The sequence below is a fragment of the Manis pentadactyla genome, chromosome 7 (genome assembly GCF_030020395.1).
Source record: "Manis pentadactyla isolate mManPen7 chromosome 7, mManPen7.hap1, whole genome shotgun sequence".
Taxonomy (NCBI): Eukaryota; Metazoa; Chordata; class Mammalia; order Pholidota; family Manidae; genus Manis; species Manis pentadactyla.
Genome location: NC_080025.1, coordinates 25,903,002 through 25,926,406, shown reverse-complemented (window position 1 = coordinate 25,926,406; position 23,405 = coordinate 25,903,002). Strand labels below are relative to the sequence as shown.

The 23,405-nt window shown below is 41.2% G+C and overlaps 1 protein-coding gene across 1 annotated transcript; it reads right to left on the bottom strand.

Moving 5' to 3' along the window:
* Positions 1-2,291: 2,291 nt before the first annotated feature.
* LSM1 (LSM1 homolog, mRNA degradation associated) lies at positions 2,292-23,354 on the bottom strand. The gene is made up of 4 exons (XM_036932175.2): positions 22,978-23,354; positions 12,557-12,625; positions 11,139-11,254; positions 2,292-2,796 (listed from the first exon to the last, which is right to left on the bottom strand). The coding sequence occupies exons 1-4, from the start codon at positions 23,021-23,023 to the stop codon at positions 2,626-2,628; spliced, it is 402 nt and encodes a 133-aa protein (XP_036788070.2). The 5' UTR covers positions 23,024-23,354; the 3' UTR covers positions 2,292-2,625.
* Positions 23,355-23,405: the final 51 nt, after the last annotated feature.

The following is a 23,405-nucleotide window of genomic DNA, read 5'->3' as shown; positions in this document are numbered from 1 at the left end:
CCTGCTCCTCTTTCCTTGATTACGAGCAGGGTTGGTTTCAGCTTGAAGCTGGAGGGTTGGTTCAGTATTAGGGCATTGGCCTCGAACACCTGCAACCAGAATGCCTTCTCATGCCTCATTGGGAATGCTGGCTTCTAGGGGAATGGAAATCGGGTGGCGTTCATCTTGTAGTATGCTTTTCGAAAGGCGAGAAAATGCCCCAGATACATACTTGTATTACACATATGTACATTTATGTATTTCTTTTGGGGGGCAAGGGGTGTGGAACTGTTCAGTAACTGCCTCTCCTCTAATATTTTCTTGCCAGGTACAATTCCTGGGATCCATTTCTTGAGCTATTCAGTGCCACCGTGAATTTCATGTATGGACCCAAGGGTAGAGGTTGGGCATCTCTAAGGTAGTTTGGCCTGCCACCCTGCATGTATAAACGCACAGCCTGCCAGCCCGTTCTCCTGTGTAAGACCCCTGTCCAGCCTTCGCCACTTTTGTGTAACAGCTCTGGGGTCACACTGACATGTCTCCCTGAGAAGCCCTCCACAACAGATGGTATAAGGGTATCTTACTACTAAGTATGCAGGGCCTATTGGGAGTTTATCAGAGCAGGGGAGGAGAGCAGTTATTGTAGTTTAAACTAGGCTAAGAGCTACAATATAAGGTCAAGGGCCAAGGGAAGGGGAGAACACAGCAGGAAAGAGATAAGATGCTGTGCTCTTACTGTTCTGAATAAGGGAGCCTGGAAAGGGGTTTCCGGTTTGTCTCCCTTAAAAGCAGTCTCACCGGAACCCCTATAGGAAGAAACTAAAGATAAAACAAAGGTATGAAAGGAGGTTGATTTTGAAATCTAACAATAGAATAGGGTACCACCGGTGGTCCAGGAAAAAAGCATGAGATTTCAGCATATGCCAAAAGCCTGGGCTGGGGAGAGCTGAGGATAAGCTGTTGGCTGGGCAGCCTGGGAGCCAAGAAGGAAGCAGGCGGTGTAGTCTCATCCTTTGGGTCTCATTCTTAGCTGCTCCTTGTGTGACAAAGGTCTAAAAGCAATGATCAAAACCTTGCTCTGCCTGGGAAATTCTTGACTTACTGGGGACCTAAGTCCCTTTTCCTCTGTTAACATAAGCATAAACCATAGTGCATTATTGCATTTGGAATTGTTTAAGGAGTTTGAAAAACAAGGTAACTAGTGAATCCAAATTTCTTAAAGGTGTCATGTTAACAATGGTGCTTAGAAAAACAAATGCTATAATTCTGCTCTCAAAGAATCAACTTGTAGTTGAAGTTAGACATGTTTTTCAAAAGTTGGTGATGGTTTTTTTTCCCTTTGCATGAGTAGTTCATAAACCCTGGTTACTAAACAGTAAGATTAGAGGCATGACACACTAGATAAATCAGTAAGTACAACAATCTCTTCACAAATTTGGTATTTGAAAACCAACCCAATGATGAATAGCTTAGCTGGCAAAATGGTTTATGGGCATTTTGAGCAGTTTTAAAAACACTCGAGTCAGAAAATGTTAAGTATATTTATACTATAAAATAATTCATTGGCATTGGACATAAGTCTTATGAAGAGGACATCTTTGCCCAAGACTGTAAAAAAGGAAGTATCTGGAATAATTTTAGTTAAAAAACTGAGAATCAGAGAGGCTAACTCACTTGCTCAAGCCCAAGGTGCTCAAGAGAACGAAGAATTTTACCTTACATTTCCTAACTCCTAGTTCAGTACGCTGTCCATTAAACTGCGCTGTGCTTTTACATACACCAGTCAATCATCACATCAAAGAAGGGGCATCATCTGGGTCACCAGCCAATGTACACATTGGCCAAGAATAACCTAGATGTTACCCATCACTGAAACACCATTTTATTTGTGCTCCTTTTTGGTGGTAACAGCCTAAGAGGCTCGAGACTCAATCCAAATGACTAGCAAGCCTAAGTTAACCGAAGATTTAAGAGAAAAAGCTGCGTGAGGAGCAGCATGTTGGCTCTCACAGGAACGTGGTCTGGATCAGCTGTTGGGAAGCAGGAGCTGCAAGTAGAGTGGACACTGTTTCCCAAACCTGAGCCTAAATCAATCACTGCAGAAATTCGCTGGCAGCTCCTTCCTGAAGCCAGAAAACTTATTTTTCTTACCAATTGGAGAGGGGAGGACCTACAAGATACTCAGTGTGAAGATTTTCCTTCCTAAGTAGCTAGGCAGAGGGGAAATCCTCGGTGTGGAGTGCTTACGTCTTTGACAACAGAGACTAAATTTTGTCTATTCACTAGAAGCAACTCAAACTTGGGAAACAACATGACTTGAGATTCATATTTTATTTACAAGTAAATGAAGAATGTCCCCTATACACTCTAACTGGGGATGACAAGAGCAATCTAAAGCAGCAGCTGCTGGCTCCACAGGGATGTGAGAAAGGAGTCCATGCCATTGTCCCTTTAAACAATGATTCTGTTATTAAAAAGGAAAAAAAAAAGCCATGTGATTTCTTCATGGTGCCTCTGTGAAAGAATTCAAAATAAAAATGACTTCAGAACCCTACAGTCTCTAGCCGAATGTGTGAGGGAACCAGGCTGTCATTTGCATTCTCTGACAGCTCCTGCTCCCCAAGAGCAACTGCCTGAGCCAAAGACTTAATACTCATCAAGAGTATCTGCCCGAGGAATGGACAGGCCGCGGTCCTTGAGGGCCTGGACTTTCAGCTTCTCGGCTTCCAGCTTGGTCTGCTGTTCCACCCTTTGTTCTTCCAGGATCTCCTCAATAGATACTTGCTGGAGGGGTGTGTCACTCTCCTTTTCCAGGTCCTATAAAACAAGCAGGGTTGAAACACTTTTAACTGATGACCAAGAACAGAAAACATTACTGATCTAAAGGCAAATGGATTCCTTTATCAGGCTTGGGTCATTTTTCATAATTGTAGCAGGGCTGAAATACCCTTCTCCTAGCGATAGGTAAGTTTTACAAAGAAACATCTGGCTACACCACTACAGAATACATGCTTATATGAAGGTGGTAACAGGGTGGGTGTCAGGTTTATAACAAAGCTCTTGGTTATCTGAAGTCCTCTATTAGCCAAGGTCTACGTCTCCTAAAAAATAATAAATTAATTAATAGGGAGGGAGGAAGGGAGGAAGGAAGGGAGGAAGGAAGGGAGGGAGGAAGGGAGGAAGGAAGGGAGGGAGGAAGGGAGGAAGGAAGGAAGGAAGGGAGGAAGGGAGGAAGGGAGGGAGGGAGGAAGGGAGGGAGGGAGGGAGGAAGGAAGGAAGGAAGGGAGGGAGGGAGGGAGGGAGGGAAGAAGGGAGGGAGGAAGGAAGGAAGGAAGGAAGGAAGGAGGAAGGAAGGGAGGGAGGGAGGGAGGAAGGAAGGAAGGAAGCTTTTAAACAGCTGTTTCCCCAATCCCAGAGAACACGAGAGAGAAGTTACTGAAGCCAAGATGGATTTGGGTAAGTTTTGTATTTTTACATTATCAAAGTCAGCTTAATTTCTAGGGGTTGTTGTTAAGTAAGAAGGCAGAGAACACTGATTCAAAGAAGTACCCACTCCCCTCCAAGGCATTAACTTGGAGTCTTTAAATCATAACAAAACTCTCTCAACTATGGCAACAAGCCTTTCAGAGAAAACCTCAGCAGACGAGGTAGGTTACTAAACTAGTCTGGCTCCAATATATTTCTCCACCATTTTAATTAAAACTTTTTTTGCTTAATAAGAAATTATTCTTCCCTTATTTAATTCAAAACTACATGCTTACTGTGTGAAATTTAGAAAACAAAAACATTTTAAAGAATCATCCAAAGAGAGAGGATTAAAGATGGCAGCATGAGAGGTGAGACAGAGGCTTCCTCCTAAAACCGCATATAATACAAAAATATAATTAATACAACTAATCCTGGAAAAGCACCAGGAAGGAGGACTGTGCCAGACTGCACACACCTGGAGAAAAGAGCAGACCTCACGGAACAGGGTAACATACCAAAGCTGTGGCCTGGCAGGACCCAAGCCCTTCCTCCACCCCAGCTCACCAGCTGGAGGAAGAGAAACGGGGCAGGGAGGGAGTGGAGGCCTGGCACTGCTGAACACCTAACTCCGGAGATCTGCTCTGGGAGCACAAACCTACATTTTGTGGTACTTTCATGATACTCTCGTGATTGGGGAATTGGAAAGCTAGGACACGCAGAATTCCTAGAGAGACTGAGATTCCGGCCGCTTGTGGAAAGTAGGGATCCACATCCAGCTGCTCTGGGACAAAGGAAGGGCGGGTGGTCTGAGAGACTTCCTAACATGGAAGCCCTTAGGAAGAGGGCTGCTAAAGGGGCAAGGATTGCACAGAGCTTACTGCTCAGGACAAAGGACAGGTAGACAAAATTGTCGGGGTGCACTCTGCCCAGCAGGTTAGGAGCTTTCACCATCTTCAGGTGCTCCAGCTCCCTGTCTGGCTACACAGCTCCAAGGACCTCCTCCGTGATACGCAGTCTGCTGTACCTTTCTCCAAGCCAGCCCCACCTGCCTCACAAACCGGCAAACCCTACCCTGGTGTCAAACCAGCCAGAGGGAAGATCTGTCTACAGCAACTGCAAACGCAAGGCATAGAGGCTTATGCCTGTGTGCTCGGCCCACTGGTTCAGGCAGTGGAGACAGGCATAGCAGCCGGGAAGCAGGAAACAGCTCTTTCCACTTCGCAGGCACCAATACCACTCCGCTGTGACCCCCGACATCGCTTCCGGGGCTGAACAGCTCCAGAGAGTAGAGCTTCTGGACACTAGAGGGCGCCATAAACAAATATGAAATGCCAAAGGAACCTGGTTCAGAGTAAATTAATATAACTCCTGAGAAAGATGGCATGGATGTCATAACTCTTCCTGAAAGGGAGTTCAAAATAAAAATCATTAACATGCTAGCTAATGGAGGTACAGAACAAGGGGTTAACACCCAAAATATATTAAGAACTTACATGCCTCAACACCCAAAAAGCAAATAACCCAATTAACAAATGGGCAGAGTATATGAAGAGACAGTTCTCCAAAGAAGAAATTTAGATGTCCAACAGACACATGAAAAGATGCTCCATATCACTAATCATCAGGGAAATGCAAATTAAAACCACAATGAGATATCACCTCACACCAGTAAGGATGGCCAGCATTGAAAAAACTAAGAACAACAAATGCCGGTGAGGATGCTGAGAAAGGGGAACCCTCCTACACTGCTGGTGGGAATGCAAGCTAGTTCAACCATTGTGGAAAGCAGTATGGAGGTTCCTCAAAAAACTAAGAATAGAAATACCTACCATTTGACCCGAGAATTCAACTCCTAGGAATTTACCCAAAGAATACAACTTCTCAGATTCAAAAAAACATATGCACCCCTATGTTTATTGCAGCACTTTTTACAATAGCCAAGATATGGAAGCAACCTAAGTGTCCATCAATAGATGAATGGACAAAGAAGATGTGGTACATATATACAATGGAATACTATTCGGCCATAAGAAAGAAACAAATCCTACCATTTGCAACAACATGGATGGGGCTGGAGGATGGTATGCTCAGTGAAATAAGCCAGGCAGAGAAAGACAAGTACACAAATGATTTCCCTCACTTGTAGAGTATAACAATGAAAGAAAACTGAAAGAACAAAACAGCAACAGACTCACAGACTCCAAGAAGGGATTAGTGGTTACCAAAGGGGAGGGTGGGTGGGGAGGGAGGCAGAAGGGGATTGAGGGGTATTATGTTTAGTACACATGGTGTGGGGGATCACGGGGAGAACACTGTAGCACAGAGAAGGCACAGAGTGAATCTGTGGCATCTTGCTGCACTGATGGACAGTGACTGTGTTGGGGTATGGGTGAGAACTTGATAATAAGGGTAAATGTTGTAACCACATTGTTTTTTCATGTGAAACCTTCATTAGAGTGTATATCAATCGTACCTTAATAAAAAAAAAAATCACACACACAAAAAAACCAAAAAACAATCATCCAAAACTCTAATATGGAGGGTAACATTTTGATGAATATCCTTCCAATTTTCCTATGCATATACTGACTGAAAGAAAAAACCCATAAAGCAAATACTGTCATTGTTTTCATTTAACATGGCATCATGTGCTTACTATTTTAATTTTATTTCACATCTTATGAACATCTGATAACCAATCTTACAAGGCAGAACAACTTTGCTATGAAAGTCTCACTATCCAGAGGCTTAGTTTATTATCCTTAAAATGAGCACACAGGTATACCCTGGTTTCAGTACCATGGGAGGCCTCAACAGACAGGGTGTTCTCATTTCATACCCTCCTCTGCGCCTTCAGTTATAAAATCCTGAGAAGGCACCAATACACACACAAGCCGACTGGATGTGCCAGCCTTCCTTGGGTGCAAATGTCCTCATACTGCCAAGGCCTCAGAACCCACAGGTAGGGCCCTTGGGAGGGCTCACTAGAGAGGCTGGGATGAAAGCCGCCCCATCACGTAAGCCAGCCCTGCCCTGGGTCAGTGTTAATTGCACCCTGCAGAATACATGTCCTCGAGGTAACCAGCACTCCCCCGTGGGGAGCAGGAGAAGGGAATATGATGTCCTTAGCTCGGTGTGCCGCCTCCTGCACTCTTCAGTATGTTATTCACTGCGCTGCTCGGCACTTCAGATGCCGCTGCCCCACCACCGGTTATGACTGAAGGCTACAGCATCATCGTCCTTGGGGCTGAATCCAGGGACTTCTGAAGCAATGGGATGTTTAACAACTCTCAATGGTTTCTGTATGAGTTTCCCTAGAGTTGGTAACTTAATTTGTTCAAACTGACTATAGATTCCTATAACGATGTAAACATTCCTGAACCATAATTCTTCAGTGAACACCATTAAAAGTTCTGCAGTATCTGAACCATAATTATTAAGAGTACTTTTCTTCACAAAAGGGTCCCAGGAAACAACGAATCTTCAAGAACAAACACAAGTTCCCTACTAAGCCTCTCCTCACACATATACATCTGCATCTGTGCAAATGAAATTGGCACAGAAAGCCTTTCTGTGGTGGTCACTGTAAAACTGAAGCAGAGTACCTGTAACTATTTTAACTTAAATATTTCCCCCTGACAGCAAAGTAATATGTTTAATCTTTAAACCTAGGAACACTGCTGGTGGGAATGTAATCTAGTTCAACCATTGTGGAAAGCAATACGGAGGTTCCTCAAAAAACTAAAAATAGAAATACCATTTGACCCGGGAATCCCACTCCTTGGAATTTACCCAAAGAATACAGCTTCTCAGATTAAAAAAGACATATGCACCCCTATGTTCATCAAAGCACTTTTTACAATAGCCAAGATATGGAAGCAACCTAAGTGTCCATCAGTAGATGAATGGATAAAGAAGATGGAGTACATATACACAATGGAATACTATTCGGCCACAAGAAAGAAACAAACCTTACCATTTGCAACAACATGGATGGAGCTGGAGGACATTATGCTCAGTGAAATAAGCCAAGTGGAGAAAGACAAATGCCAAATGATTTCTCTTATTTGTGGAGTATAACAATGAAGCAAAACTGAAGGAAGAAAATGGCAGCACACTCAGAGACTCCAAGAATGAACTAGTGGTTACCAAAGGGGAGGGGTGTGGGAGGGCGGGTGGGGAGAGAGGGAGAAGGGGATTGAGGGGCATTATGTTTAGTACACATGGTGTGAGGGGTCATCACGGGGAGAACAGTGTATCACAGAGAAGGGACATAGTGGATCTCTGGCAACTTGCTACACTGATGGACAGTGACTGCATTGGGGTATGGGTGGGGACTTGATAATATGGGTAACTGTAGTAACCACATTGTTTTTTCATGTGAAACCTTCATAAGAGTGTATATCAATTGTACCTTAATAAAAACAAACAAACAAACAAACCCCCTTAAACCTAGGAAAGTATGGAAAAAGAAATAATCACCTACCCTATAATCCTACCACCCAGAGATGGATCAGTCTTTCTTTAATATACTTGACAGCCATTCAGTACCCCAATGCCCTTGGGAACCACAGTGCTTTGTTTCAGCTTTTATGTAACATAAGATAAAATTTCTGTTGCTTAAACATGCAAGAAATGATACACTGGGCCAAAAATATCAACCAGAAAAACCGTTTAAAATTAGAAAAGGTATTTCATCCATTTCACAGCAGCACATGGGCAGTATCAATAGAAGAGTCTTTTCTAGCTCTTTCTAGTGTCACATGAGACCTCTGAACTAACCTGACTGGCAGAATTATCTCCTAACTTTCTCACGTGGCTTATTGTTAAAAATAGCTACAGACCAAACCACTCCACTCAGAAGACTTCTGTAAACCTGATTTTAGATGTGACTAGGTATTGGGAAACTATATTGAAAACTTTAAAAACAGAACAGTAAGATAAAATTAAGCAAATGGTAAAGTTTCTTGATTTTCCTGGCAAAGCCAATACTTAGAAGCAGCAGGACAAAGATTCTATGTAAGGTACTTTTCAAGTAAATGTTTCATTTAAGATATGACATCAAGTTTTTCCCTTATTTTTAAAATGTCTGAGTACTTCTAAAGGTTTTCTAATAGCTTTATGTCTATATGCATACACGTATGTATTGGCGTGCATGTACACACACACACACCTGCAGTAACACCTTGGAAGAACTGAACTTCTCACCCGGCAGCTGGTCTTCCTGCACAGACACACAGGTACCTCCTCCTCGGCTGTGAGCTAAGGATCCCAGTGAGGCTGAATTCCACACTCAGGAGGGTTTACAGAAAAGCTTCTTCTACAGCTGTCCCTTTAGAAACAGGGACATTACATTGCATATGCAATGTATCTTTCCCCCCAAATACCACTCATTAACTTTATGTCATGAACTACTTGTAACTAATTGTTTATATAACTGCCCAAATAGTCCAATGTATATAAATCATACTTCATGGAATTATTCTTCTTGTTACCAGGTTTTTAAATTTTCTGCTATTAGAGATAGCAGAAATAACATGAATGAACACATTTGTATAGGAGGGTATTTTTCATACAACATATTTTGCTGCTAATGGGGTCAAAATCTTTAAAATGCCAAGAGGCACTGAAACAAAGTTAATTATTCTCTGTAGCTTTCCTTTTACAACTGTAGCTTTCCTAAGCTAATTTGGTGGTTTCCTGTGAGAAGCTAGGTGGGATGTGGAAAGTGTTTTCTTTCTTGAAAAGACAAAAAGAAAGATCTATACTCTGAAAATTACAAGATACTCATGAGAGAAATTAAAGAAGATACCAATAAATGGAAACACATCCTCTCCTCATGGATAGGAAGAATTAATATTGTCAAAATGGCCATCCTGCCTAAAGCAATCTAAAGATTTAATGCAATCCCTATCAAAATACCAACAGCATTCTTCAACAAACTAGAGAAAACAGTTCTAAAATTCATATGGAACCACAAAAGACCCCCAAATGCCAAAGCAATCCTGAGAAAGAAGAATAAAGCAGGGGGGATTACGCTCCACGACTTCAAGCTCTACTACAAAGCTACAGTAATGAAGACAATTTGGTACTGGCACAAGAACAGACCCATAGACCAATGGAACAGACCAGAGAGCCCAGATATAAACCCAAGCATATATGGTCAATTAATATATGATAAAGGAGCCATGGACATACAACGGGGAAATGACAGCCTCTTCAACTGGTGTTGGCAAAATTGGACAGTTACATGCAAGAGAATGGAACTGGACTATTGTCTATCCGCACACACAGCAGGAAACTCGAAATGGATTAAAGACCTGAATCTAAGTCATGAAACCATAAAACTCTAAGAAGACAACAGGCAAAAATCTTCTGAATATAAACATGAGCAACTTTTTTCTGAATGCATCTCTTTGAGTAAAACAAAAGCAAAAATGAACACATGGGACTACATCAAACTAAAAAGCTTCTGTACAGCAAAGGACACAAACAACAGAACAAAAAGACATCTTACAGTATGGGAGAATATATTTGTAAATGACATATCTGACAAGCGGTTAACATCCAAAATATATAAAGAACTCACACATTTCAACACCCAAAAAGCAAATAACCTGATTAAAAAATGGGCAGAGGATATGAACAGACAATTCTCCAAAGAAATTCAGATGGTCAAGAGGCACATGAAAAGATGCTCCACATCATTAATTATCAGGAAAATGCAAATTAAAACCACAATGAGATATCACCTCACACCAGTTAGGATGGCCAGTACTGAAAAGACTAAGAACAACAAATGCTGGTGAGGATGCGGAGAAAGGGTAACTCTCCTACACTGCTGGTGCGAATGTAAGCTAGTTCAACCTTTGTGGAAAACAATATGGAGGTTCCTCAAAACACTAAGAATAGAAATACCATTTGACCTGGGAATTCCACTCCAAGGAATTTACCCAAAGAATATAATTTCTCAGATTCAAAAAGACATATGCACCCCTATGTTTATTGCAGCACTTTTTACAATAGCGAAGATATGGAATCAACCTAAGTGTCCATCAGTCGATGAATGGATAAAGAAGATGTGGTACATATACACAATGGAATACTATTGAGCCATAAGAAAGAAACAAATCCTACCATTTGCAACAACATGGATGGAGCTGGAGGATATTATGCTCAGTGAAATAAGCCAGGCAGAGAAAGACAAGTACACAAATGATTTCCCTCACTTGTGGAGTATAACAATGAAAGAAAACTGAAGGATCAAAACAGCAACAGACTCACAGACTCCAAGAAGGGATTAGTGGTTACCAAAGGGGAGGGTGGGTGGGGAGGGAGGCAGAAGGGGATTGAGGGGTATTATGATTAGCACACATGGTGTGGGCGGGATCATGGGGAAGACAGTGTAGCACAGAGAAGGCAAATAGTGACTCTGTGGCATCTTACTATACTGTTGGGCAGTGCCTGCAATGGGGTATGGGTGGGAACACAATAACAGGGGTGAATGTAGGAACCACATTGTTTTTTCATGTGAAACCTTCATAAGAGTATAACAGTAATACCTTAAGTAAAAAAAATAAAGAAATAAAAAATGAAAAACAAAACAAAACAAACAAAAAAAAGCAAAGACAAAAACAAACCTATCTAGCTGGATTGTCAAAACCCATAGCAGCTTAACAGTTTTCACTTACTATTTCTCCTAGTAGGACCACATTTTCTCCTCTGACCACAAAAATTCCTCGAGGAATATCACCGTACTTTTTGCCCACATGAATACGCTCCACAGTCTGATGTAGCACTAAGTTAGCTGTAAGTGCATAGGAAAAAAACAAAGATATTTAGTTTTAATTATTGGGTAAAGGTTCAATTTATTTTGAGTAGAAAAGATTTAGCCGAACATGATTCCTAAACTTTCTAATTCTGGGAAAAGCTAAAATTTCACACAATCTTCTACTTCATTAAGACATATGACTTTTAAGCAACTACAAACCGAGAGAGTTTAGGAGATTATGTTGCACTAATACACAACGATGATGGGAGAAGTTCAGAAAATCCCTATATCAGTTTATTGAGAATATCTCCTTGGCTGTAAGAAGGGATAAATGAGTAGGGTACCAGGAAGACTGTACCAGGTCTTCAGCCTCAACAACCAGAGATTAAAACTCTGGTTTAGTAGGAGGACACAGTTTTTGTTGTGTGGGTATGCATATGTGATGGTTTACCAAAGATTTAGCTTTGTTTCAGTACTTAGGCTTCACTTAACCCAGTGTAGCGATCCATATATCACAACACACAGAAACCTATTTTTTCACTTTGCCAGAGAACCATGCCTGGTAATCTGAGAGTAAAGTCAGTATTTACTGCTTTTTCCTCAAAGTAGTCTGATGAATTTGACTTAAGGTTGAGAACCCCTATCTCTCAAGAATTATTTTTCTTTCAACTGGTACTATTTTTCTTATTTGAAAGAAAACAGATGTCAATGTTCTTGTCTTTTATAATTCTTGGAAGTGTTTCATTGTTTTTTCCTCTTGCCAAATCCACTGAACTAGAAGATATTCAACAAATGTTGATATGAACTGAGAAGTTCCTTGAAACAGAAGCAAACACAGATCTCTCCAGGGAAATGCAGGATATAAAACAAAGACCAAGCCTCGAGTCTGATGTACTTTTAAGTGCAAAAATCTTGACCTTAATGTAGGCGGCCGTTCCTAAAAAGCTTCAGAGAGTGCCCTCTACTCCGTTCTCACTGGATAGGGAGGGATTACCTTCAGTGCAGGGATGCTTTGAAGAGTAGTCGCACCCAAATCAATGTACGACTGAGCAGCTTTTCTGGTGGACTGTTTATTTCTATAATTTGGCTCCCTCTAATGGGGAAAATTAAAAATAGCCCAAAACTTCACAGGTTGTATGAAATACAAGCTTGTAAATTCAAGCTTTTGAACGACTTAGTCATAATTTAGAAAACAATGAAGTAATGACTCAAAAAACAGTCCTCCATGATGCCATACACCTGAAAAAGCTGCCAATAAATTTCAACGTGAAATGACAGAAAAAATATAATGGGCAGCTCTTAACCAGAGAACAGGAGTAGCCCATAAATAATACATACCAAATTGATCAATGCTTCTTAAAAAGCCTATAAGTGTCCTCCCATCACGAAGCAGGACCAAGTGCTTTTCTGAGGAGAGGAAAAAAGATCTTTAAAAAATGAGAACTGTTAGCTTCAGTGTGTGTACAAGATAACAACAAAAATAAAGTTAGTAGCAGTTCAAGCTCTACCTTCTCCTCTTCCAGAGTATTGAAGGTGGAGTTCACTGGGAAATTAGAGGGACGTCCAAGGCAGCCTGAGGTTTACATTAGATTAGTGTGAGAAGAATCATAGTAGTGTGGGAGAGTGAGAAAAGGCCCGACTGACTGGCTTGAGATGCTGATGACTGAAAGTTAAACCCTTTCATGCCATGTCAGTTTCTGGATATGCAATCGCAAAATTTAGTCTAGATAATCTTCATAATCTTAATTCTATAATTATCTTCCCCTCATCTTAGAAGAGCTTGTATTTCACACTTTGGAATGAGAGAAGATTTTAAATAAAAACAATGCCTCAGATATGTAAAATGAACTCGTGGATAATAAGCTAGAACATAAATTCAATACATTTAATTTAGAGCTCTGTGCTGCTCTGGGGTCTAGACATATGGTACAGAGTAAGACTCAGAAGGTTACCAGCCTATGAACTTATATTCCTGGTGGAAGAAGATGAACAAAAAAATGACCTATTGTGATTTAGTACAGTGGAATAATAAGATGGCAGGATAGACTGATGAAGAGAGAGGGTGCAGAAAAGAGGGTGGACAGGGAAAACCTCGCTGAAGAGGTGACTCTGAGCTGACACTGGAGAATGATAGTAAGTTGCTAGAATAGCTGGAAGAATTCACTCCACTTTGTTGGTAGCACACATACAGTACTTTTTAGATGTAGAACACAGGAACAGGACAGTGATTCTTCCCTGAAAGAATTCGGTCTTCCCTGGGTTATAACTAAGTACTATAGGAAAGCAAATCTTAATTTTATGAGACTGAGAGAAACTACAACTGGAGGAGGTATCTGAATTGGACCTTGAAAGGTAGATACTTTTTGGCCATGGGAAGAGTGGCAGGAAGGAGATGGGAAGGGAAATCTGTAAGTCAGGCTGGAGAAAAAAGGGCTATGTATCATATGTTTGGCTAAAAGTTGAGGGTGTGAAAGGAAATAACAAGAGAAAAAGCCAGAAAAATACTAGGAGCAGGATGAGTTTGGATTTCACCTCATAGGGAAGAAGAAAACATTCAAGACTGAACTGGCAGAAAAGACAGTGCGGCTATGAGGCTATTTTCTGAGCGTGGGACATGAAGAGTCCTGAACCAAGGTCTGGAATGCCCATGAGGACAGAATTAGAGCAATTTTGGTTAAGTCCACAAAGAGGATATAGTTATTACAGTTCAGGAGATCTCCTAGAGATTTAAGAAAAGCAGGAGGTCAAAGATAGAACCTAAGAGACAATCTATTTTAGGGAACAGTAACAGAGAGGAAAGAAAACTGGTAAGTACCAGCGTTGGAGAAATCAAGAGACTAGAATTAAGAATCCAGTTTTAGGACAGTTAGCAACATGTAAGAGAATGAAACTGGAATATTGTCTAACCCCATACACAAAAGTAAATTCGAAATGGATCAAAGATCTGAATTAAGTCATGAAACCATAAAACTCTTGGAAAAAAACATAGGCAAAAATCTCTTGGACATAAACACGAGTAACTTCTTCATGAACATATCTCCCAGGCAAGGGAAACAAAAGCAAAAATGAACAAGTGGGACTATATCAAGCTGAAAAGCTTCTGTACAGCAAAGGACACCATCAATAGAACAAAAAGACATTCTGCAGTATTGGAGAATATATTCATAAATGACAGATCTGATAAAGGGTTGACATCCAAAATATATAAAGAGCTCACACACCTCAACAATCAAAAAGCAAATAATACAGTTAAAAAATGGGCAGAGGAACTGAACAGTTTTCCAAAGAAGAAATTCAGATGGCCAACAGACACATGAAAAGATGCTCCACATCACTAATCATCAGAGAAATGCAAATTAAAACCACAATGAGGTATCACCTCACACCAGTTAGGATGGCCAACGATCCAAAAGACAAACAACAACAAATGTTGGCAAGGATGTGGAGAAAGGGGAACCCTCCTACACTGCTGGTGAGAATGTAAATTAGTTCAACCATTGTGGAAAATAGTATGGAGGTTCCTCAAAAAACTCAAAAAAGAAATACCATTTGACTCAGGAATTCCACTCCTAGGAATTTACCCTAAGAATGCAGCAGCCCAGTTTGAAAAAGACATATGCACCCCTATGTTTATCACAGCACTATTTACTATAGCCAAGAAATGGAAGCAACCTAAGTGTCCATCAGTAGATGAATGGATAAAGATGTGGTACATATACACAATGGAATATTATTCAGCCATAAGAAGAAAACAAACCAATTAGGATTAAAGATGGCGGCGTGAGAGGTGAGACAGAGGCTTCCTCCTAAAACTGCATATAATACAAAAATATAATTAATACAACTAACCCCAAAAGAGTGACAGGAAAGAGGACTGTGCCAGACTGCATACACCTGGAGAAAAGAGCAGACCTCATGGAACAGGGTAACGTACCAAAGCTGTGGTCTGGAGGGACCCAAGTCCTTCCCCCACCCCAGCTCACCGGCAGGAGGGAGAGAAACTGAGCAGGGAGGGAGTGGAAGCCTGGGACTGCTGAATACCTAGCTCCAGAGATCTGCTCTGGGAGCACAAACCTACACGTCATGGGGCTTTCATGATACTCTCGTGATTATGGGGTTGGAAAGCTGGGACAGGTGGAGTTCCTGGGGAGACTGGGATTCCAGCCGCTTGTGGAAAGCAAGGATCCATATCTGGCTGCTCTGGGACAAAAGCTTATGCCTGCGTGCTTGGCCCACTGGTTCAGGCAGTGGAGGCAGGCATAGCAGCCGGGAAGCAAGAAACAGCTCTTTCCTCCCCCCAGGCACCAATACCACTCCACTGTGACCCCCGACATTGCTTCAGTGGCTGAGCAGCTCCAGAGAGTAGAGCTTCTGGGCACTAGAGGGCGCCATACACAAATATGAAACGCCAAAGGAACCTGGTCCAGAGTAAAATTATTAATACAACTCCAGAAAAAGATTTAAATGACATGGACCTTGTGACTCTCCCTGAAATGGAGTTCAAAAAAAATCATTAACATGCTAATGGAGGTATGGAAAGATATTCAAGAACTCAGGAATGAATTCTGGTCGGAGATCCAATCATTGAAGAACACAATGGAGGGTATTAAAAGCAGGTTGGATACGGTGGAGCAGACGATAAATGAGAGGAGGAATACAGAGAGGCTGAGGCACAGAGAGAAAAAAGGATCTCCAAAAATGAAAGAACATTGAGAGAACTGTGTGACCAATCCAAACAGAACAACATTCGCATTATAGGGATACCAGAAGAAGAAGAAGAAGAGAGAGAAAGGGATAGAAAGTGTCTTTTAGGAGGTAACTGCTGAAAACTTCCCCAATCTGGGGAAGGAGACAGTCTCTCAGGCCATGGAGATCCACAGATCTTGCAACACAAGGGACCCAAGGAAGACAACATTAAGACATATAGTAATTAAAATGGCAAAGAGCAAGGATAAAGACAGACTATTAAAAGCAGCCAGAGAGAGAAATAAGATCATATACAAATGGAAGCCCATCAGGCTAACATCAGACTTCTCAGCAGAAACCTTACAGGCCAGAAGGGAGTGGCATGATGTATTTAATGCCATGAAGCAGAAGGGCCTGGAACCAAGATTACTTTATCCAGCAAGATTATCATTTAAATTTGAAGGAGGAATTAAACAATTTCCAGATAAGCAAAAGCTGAGAGAATTTACCTCCCACAAACCATCTCTACAGTCTATTTTGGAGGGTCTTCTATAGATGGAAGTGTTCCTAAGGTTTAATAGCTGTCACAAGAGGAAATAAAACCACAGTAAAGCAAGTAGAGCAGCTAATTACTAAGCAAATGAAAAATTAAATTAACTATCCCCAAAATCAATCAAGGGATAGACAAAGAGTACAGAATATGACACCTAATATATAAAGAATGGAGGAGGAAGAAAAAGGAGAAAAAGAAAAGAACCTTTAGATTGTGTTTGTAATACCATATTAAGTAAGTTAAGTTAGACTCTTAGATAGTAAAGAAGTTAACTTTGAACCATTGGTAACCACGAATCTAAAGTCTGCGATGGCAATAAGTACATACCTATCGATAATGACCCTAAATGTAAATGGCCTAAATGCACCAATCAAAAGACATAGAGTCACTGAATGGATGAAAAAACAAGACCCATCTATATGTTGCCTACAAGAGACTCACTTTAAACCCAAAGACATACACAGACTAAAAGTGAAGGGATGGAAAAAGACATTTCATGCAACTAACAAAGAGAAAAAAGTAGGAGCTGCAGTACTTGTATCAGACAAAATAGACTTCAAAACAAAGAAAGTAACAAGAGACAATGAAGGACATTACATAATGATAAAGGGGTCAATCCAACAAGAAGATATAACCATTATAAATATCTATGCTCCCAACACAAGAGCACCTACATATGTGAAACAAATACTAACTGAATTAAAAGGAGAAATAGAATGCAATGCATTCATTCTACGAAACTTCAACACTCCACTCACTCTGAAGGACAGATCAACCAGACAGAAAATAAGTAACGACACAGAGGCACTGAACAACACATTAGAACAGATGGACCTAATAGACATCTACAGAACTCTACACCCAAAAGCAAAAGAATACACATTCTTCTCAAGTGCACATGGAACCTTTTCAAGAATAGATCATATACTAGGCCACAAAAAGAGCCTCAGTAAATTCAAAAAGATTGAAATTGTACCAACCAGTTTTCAGACTACAAAGGTATGAAACTAGAAATAAATTACACAAAGAAAATGAAAAATTCCACAAACAAATGGAGGTTTCACAACAGGCCCCTAAATAACTGGTGGATCAATGACCAAATAAAAACAGATCAAGCAATTAAGTCATATAACACCACAAAATCTGTGGGACGCAGCCAAGGCTGTGCTAAGAGGAAAATATATTGCAATACAGGCCTACCTCAAGAAAGAAGAACAATCCCATATAAGCACTCTAAACTCACAATTAATGAAACTAGAAAAAAAACAACAAATGAGGCCCAAAGTCAGTAGAAGGAGGGACATAATAAAGATTAGAGCAGAAATAAATAAAATCAAAAAGAATAAAACAATAGAATCAATGAAAGCAAGAGCTGGTTCTTCAAGAAAATAAACAAAATAGATAAACCCCTAGCCAGACTTATCAAGAAAAAAAGAGAGTCTACACACATAAACAGAATCAGAAATGAGAATGGAAAAATCACTATGGATACCACAGAAATAGAATTATTAGAGAATACTATGAAAAATTATATGCTAACAAACTGGATAACCTAGAAGAAATGGACAACTTTCTAGAGAAATACAACCTTCCAAGGCTGATCAAGGAAGAAACAGAAAATCTGAACAGACCAATTACCAGCAATGAAATTGAACTGGTAATCAAAAAACTACCTAAGAACAAAAGCCCTGGACCAGATGGCTTCACCGCCGAATTTTATCAAACATTTAGTGAAGACCTAATACCCATCCTCCTTAACGTTTTCCAAGAGTAGAAGAAGAGGGAATACTTCCAAACTCATTCTATGAGGCCAGCATCACTCTAATACCAAAACCAGGCAAAGACACCACAAAAAAAGAAAATTACAGACCAATATCCTTGATGAACATAGATGCAAAAATACTCAACAAAATATTAGCAAACCGAATTCAAAGATACATCAAAAAGATCATCCATGATTATCAAGTAGGATTTATTCCAGGGATGCAAGGATGGTACAACATTTGAAAATCCATCAACATCATCCACCACATAAACAAAAAGGACAAAAACCACATGACCATCTCCATAGATGCTGAAAAAGCATTTGACAAAATTCAACACCCATTCGTGATAAAAACTCTCAACAAAATGGGTATAGAGGGAAGTACCACCACATAATAAAGGCCATATATGACAAACCCACAGCCAACATCATACTTAACAGCAAGAAGCTGAAAGCTTTTCCTTTAAGATCAGGAAAAAGACAAGGATGCCCACTTTCCCACTTCTATTCAACATAGTACTGGAGGTCCTAGCCATGGCAATCAGACAACACAAAGAGATAAAAGGCATCCAGATTGGCAAGGAAGAAGTTAAACTCTCCCTGTTTGCAGATGACATGATATTGTACATAAAAAACCCTAAGGAATCCAGTCCAAAACTACCAGATCTAGTATCTGAATTCAGCAAAGTTGCAGGATACAAAATTAATACACAGAAATCTGTGGCATTCCTATACACTAACAATGAACTAACAGAGAGAGAAGTCAGGAAAACAATTCCATTCACAATTGTACCAAAAAGAATAAAATACCTAGGAATAAATTTAACCAAGGAAGTGAAAGACCTATACCCTGAAAACTACAAGACACTCTTAAGAGAAATTAAAGAAGATACCAATAAATGGAAACACATCCTGTGCTCACGGATAGAAGAATTAATATTGTCAAAATGGCCATCCTGCCTAAAGCAATCTATAGATTCAATTCAATTCCTATCAAAATAGCAACAACATTCTTCAATGAACTAGAGAAAATTGTTCTAAAATTCATATAGAACCATTCATATAGAAAATTCATATAGAAGCCAAAGCAATTCTGAGAAGGAAGATAAAGCTGGGGGCGTTATGCTCCCCAACTTCAAGCTCTACTACAAAGCCACAGTAATCAAGACAATTTGGTACTGGAACAAGAACAGACCCATAGACCAGTGGAATAGACTAGAAAGCCCTGATATAAACCCAACCATATATGGCCAATTAATATACGATAAAGGAGCAATGGATATACAATGGGGAAATGACAGCTTCTTCAACAGCTGGTGTTGGCAAAACTGGACAGGTACATGCAAGAGAATGAAACTGGATCACGGTCTAACCCCATACACAAAAGTAAACTTGAAAATGGATCAAACACTTGAATATAAGTCATGAAACCATAAAACTCTTAGAAGACAACATAGGCAAACATCTCCTGAATATAAGCATGAGCCACTTCTTCCTGAATGCATCTCCTCGAGCAAGGGAAACAAAAGCAAAAGTGAACTCATGGGACTACATCAAACTAAAAAGTTTCTGTACAGCAAAGGACACCATCAACAGAACAAAAAGGCACCCTACAGTATGGGAGAATGTATTTGAAAATGACATATCCGACAAGGGGTTAATATCCAAAATATATAAAGCACTTACACGCCTCAACACCCAAAAAGCAAATAACCCGATTAAAAAATGGGCAGAGGATATGAAGAGACAGTTCTCCAAAGAAGAAATTCAGATGGCCAACAGACACATGAAAAGATGCTCATCATCACTAATCACCAAGGAAATGCAAATTAAAACCACAATGAGATATCACCTCACACCAGTAAGGATGGCCAGCATCAAAAAGACTAAGAACAACAAATGCTGGTAAGGATGAGGAGAAAGGGGAACCCTCCTACACTGCTGGTGTGAATGTAAGCTAGTTCAACCATCGTGGAAAGCAATATGGAGGTTCCTCAGAAAACTAAAAATAGAAATACCATTTCACTCCTTGTAATTTACCCAAAGAATACAACTTCTCAGATTCAAAAAGACATTTGCACCCCTATGTTTATTGCAGCACTTTTTACAATAGCCAAGATATGGAAGCAACCTAAGTGTCCATCAGTAGATGAATAGATAAAGAAGATGTGGTATATACACAATGGAATACTATTCGGTCATAAGAAAGAAACAAATTCTACCATTTGTAACAACATGGATGGAGCTGGAGAACATTATGCTTAGTGAAATAAGCCAGGTGGAGAAAGACAAATGTCAAATGATTTTCCTCATTTGTGGAGTATAACAATGAAGCAAAAGTGAAGGAACAAAATAGCAGCAGTCTTGGAGACTTCAATGAACTAGTGATTACCAAAGGGGAGGGGTGTCAGACGGTGCGGGGGGAGGGAGGGAGAAGGGTTTAAGGGGTATTATGTTTAGCACACATGGTGTGGAGGATCACGGGGAGAACAGTGTAGCACAGAGTAAGCACATAGTGGATCTGTGTCATCTTATTATACTGATGGACAGTGACTACATTGGGGTATGGGTGGGGACTTGATAATATGGGTAACTGTAGTAACCACATTGTTTTTTCATGTGAAACCCTCGTAAGAGTGTATATCAATTATACCTTAATAAAAATAAAAAAATAAATAATAATAAAAAAAAAAGAAGAAAACAAACCCTACCATTTGCAACAACATGGATGGAGCTAGAGGGTATTATGCTCAGTGAAATAAGCCAGGCAGAAAAAGATGAGTATCAAATGATTTCACTCATTTGTGGAGTATAAGAACAAAGAAAAAAACTGAAGGAACAAAACATCAGCAGACTCACAGAACCCAAGAATGGACTAACAGTTACCAAAGGGAAAGGGACTGGGGAGGATGGGTGGAATGGGAGGTTTAAAGGGGGAAAAGGGGCATTACGATTAGCAGACATAATGTGGGGGGGGGGCACAGGGAGGGCTGTACAACACAGAGAAGACAAGTAGTGATTCTAATAGCATCTTTCTATGCTGATGGACAGTGACTGTAATGGGGGTATGTGGTGGGGACTTGATGATAGTAACCATAATGTTGGTCATGTAATTGTAGATTAATGATACCAAAAAAAAAAGAATCCAGTTTTAATAAGTGTCACAACGCTGCAGAGGGAAGAATGCAGAAGAGCCATTAGACTGATGGCGTTAAAAATTCAGCCTCAAGAGTGTGCTGACTACAAAAACCAGACTGCAGGTGTAACAGAGGTGGTCTACGACAGGTGATCAGGAAGTACAGTCAAAACCGAGATGACTCGAGGTTTAGGGGGAAGGATATGAAAAAAGGGATGAGAGATGGGGAGACACTGCTGAGAAAACACTTGAGATGGACATACCTGAAGGGAAGGATCCAGGGTCAGAAAGAAGATATGAGAGGAAAGGGCTATTGATGAAAGGGAGGTCAGAAACAGTGTGAGGAAAAGCATTTTAAAAGACCCCAACTTCCTACTCAAATGAGGATGGTGAAAATCTAGGAAGACTGAGGAGAAGGAAAGTGTGTGTGCAGGGCGCAGGGAAGGGTGTATATAACATGGTTTCAAACTTTTCAGTAAAGGACAGGGCTTGGAATCTACCAAAAAGGGGCTGGAGGGCTTGAAAATTAACTATTTTTAGTAAAATGGCAGAATGTGTTAGGGGCCTAAATTAAATTCATATACAAAGAGCAATGATGGCAAAAGGGCATCCTCAGGTGCTTAAAGATTTCATTTCACATTTCCGATAGGCTTGTACAGCACTTATTCATACATCAATTTGGTCCAGTTTAACCCAGAATTCCTTTCAATAGCAAAGTCACTAATGTGGATTTAAAAACTGATTTCAGACAATGATAAAATGAGAATTTGACCATAGACCCACTCTTCAATTTGCATGCACAGTAGCTGTAAAGTTTGTCGTGACTTGTCTGGAACTGTGTGTAAACCATTTTGCAGCAATTACAAGTTAACGAGAAAGATCACACGATTAAAAAAATGTTGCCTGAGGAGTAATTCACGGATAGGAACTTACAAAAAGGAAAGACAGGACAATTATCGGTGGCTCTTTTTTTGTATAGGACCAAGCTCCTTTTCAGGGCAGTGACTAGGAGGAGGGAGGTCTTCTTGGTAAAAGCAAAAGGAAATTGTCTAAAAGAAAAAAAGAGTTTGAAGTGACTCAGTCTTTCCAGAAAAGTCAACACTTTGTCTGGCAGTGGTCTCCACGACGAAAACCTGAAAGCGCTAAGACCCTCAAGGTAAAAGACGACTGCAAGTGGCTACACAGGATAAAGCCTATGTTTACCGCCAATTAAGTCCAACTGCCGTTCTCTTAATATTTTCGTTTCTTGGTGACTCCTTTCCGTTAAGCATTCTCATGCACCCACCCGTCACAACCTGGTACTCGAAATGGGCAGGTGGGAGAGAGCGGGCGGGGCGAGCAACTTCGGGGTCAGGGACTCAGGAGCCGCGTTCCTCGCACGCAGAAGTGAGTCTGCAGCTTGAGGCTCATCAGCCCCCGGCCGGTGGAGGCTGCGACGGGCGAGAGCAAACGGGGCGTCCCGGCCTCCTCCGACTCGCGGAGGACGTCACCGCGAACGCCCAGAAATGCGCTGGAAACACGCCGCCCCTGCCGAGCGTCTCACGAGCTCCCGCCGGAGAGGCACTCGCCCAGCAGCAAGGGGCCCACCCGCACTTCACCCGCAGGAGACGGCTACTCACTGTCGATGTCCTCGATGAGGCTGGCGGTGCCGGGCATATAGTTCATTTTTAACTGAAATGGGTAGCAGCTGCGGGCCAGCGCGCCCAACACCTTCTTCCTACCGCAGTCGCAGTCGCAGTCGCCGCCTCGGCGGGACTGAGACAGGACCCGGAGCCGGAGAAGCGCCTCAGCCCCGGCTTTCAGCCGCCGGGGCCGGCCGGAAACTCCTCCATATTACCCCCACCCACTTCCGGCGTCGCGTGCCGCCCCCCCCAGGAAAGGGCGGAGCCACCGGCGGTCCCGGGACGCCTTTCCCCATCCCTGGTAAAAGAAGGCTCTACATGGGATAGGTGGGGAGAAAATGTATTCTCCCTTTTAAGGAACACAGTGCCGCCCCTCTTCCTCCTGCTTCCTAGACCCCAGAGTCACGGACCTCGGTACCTCAACG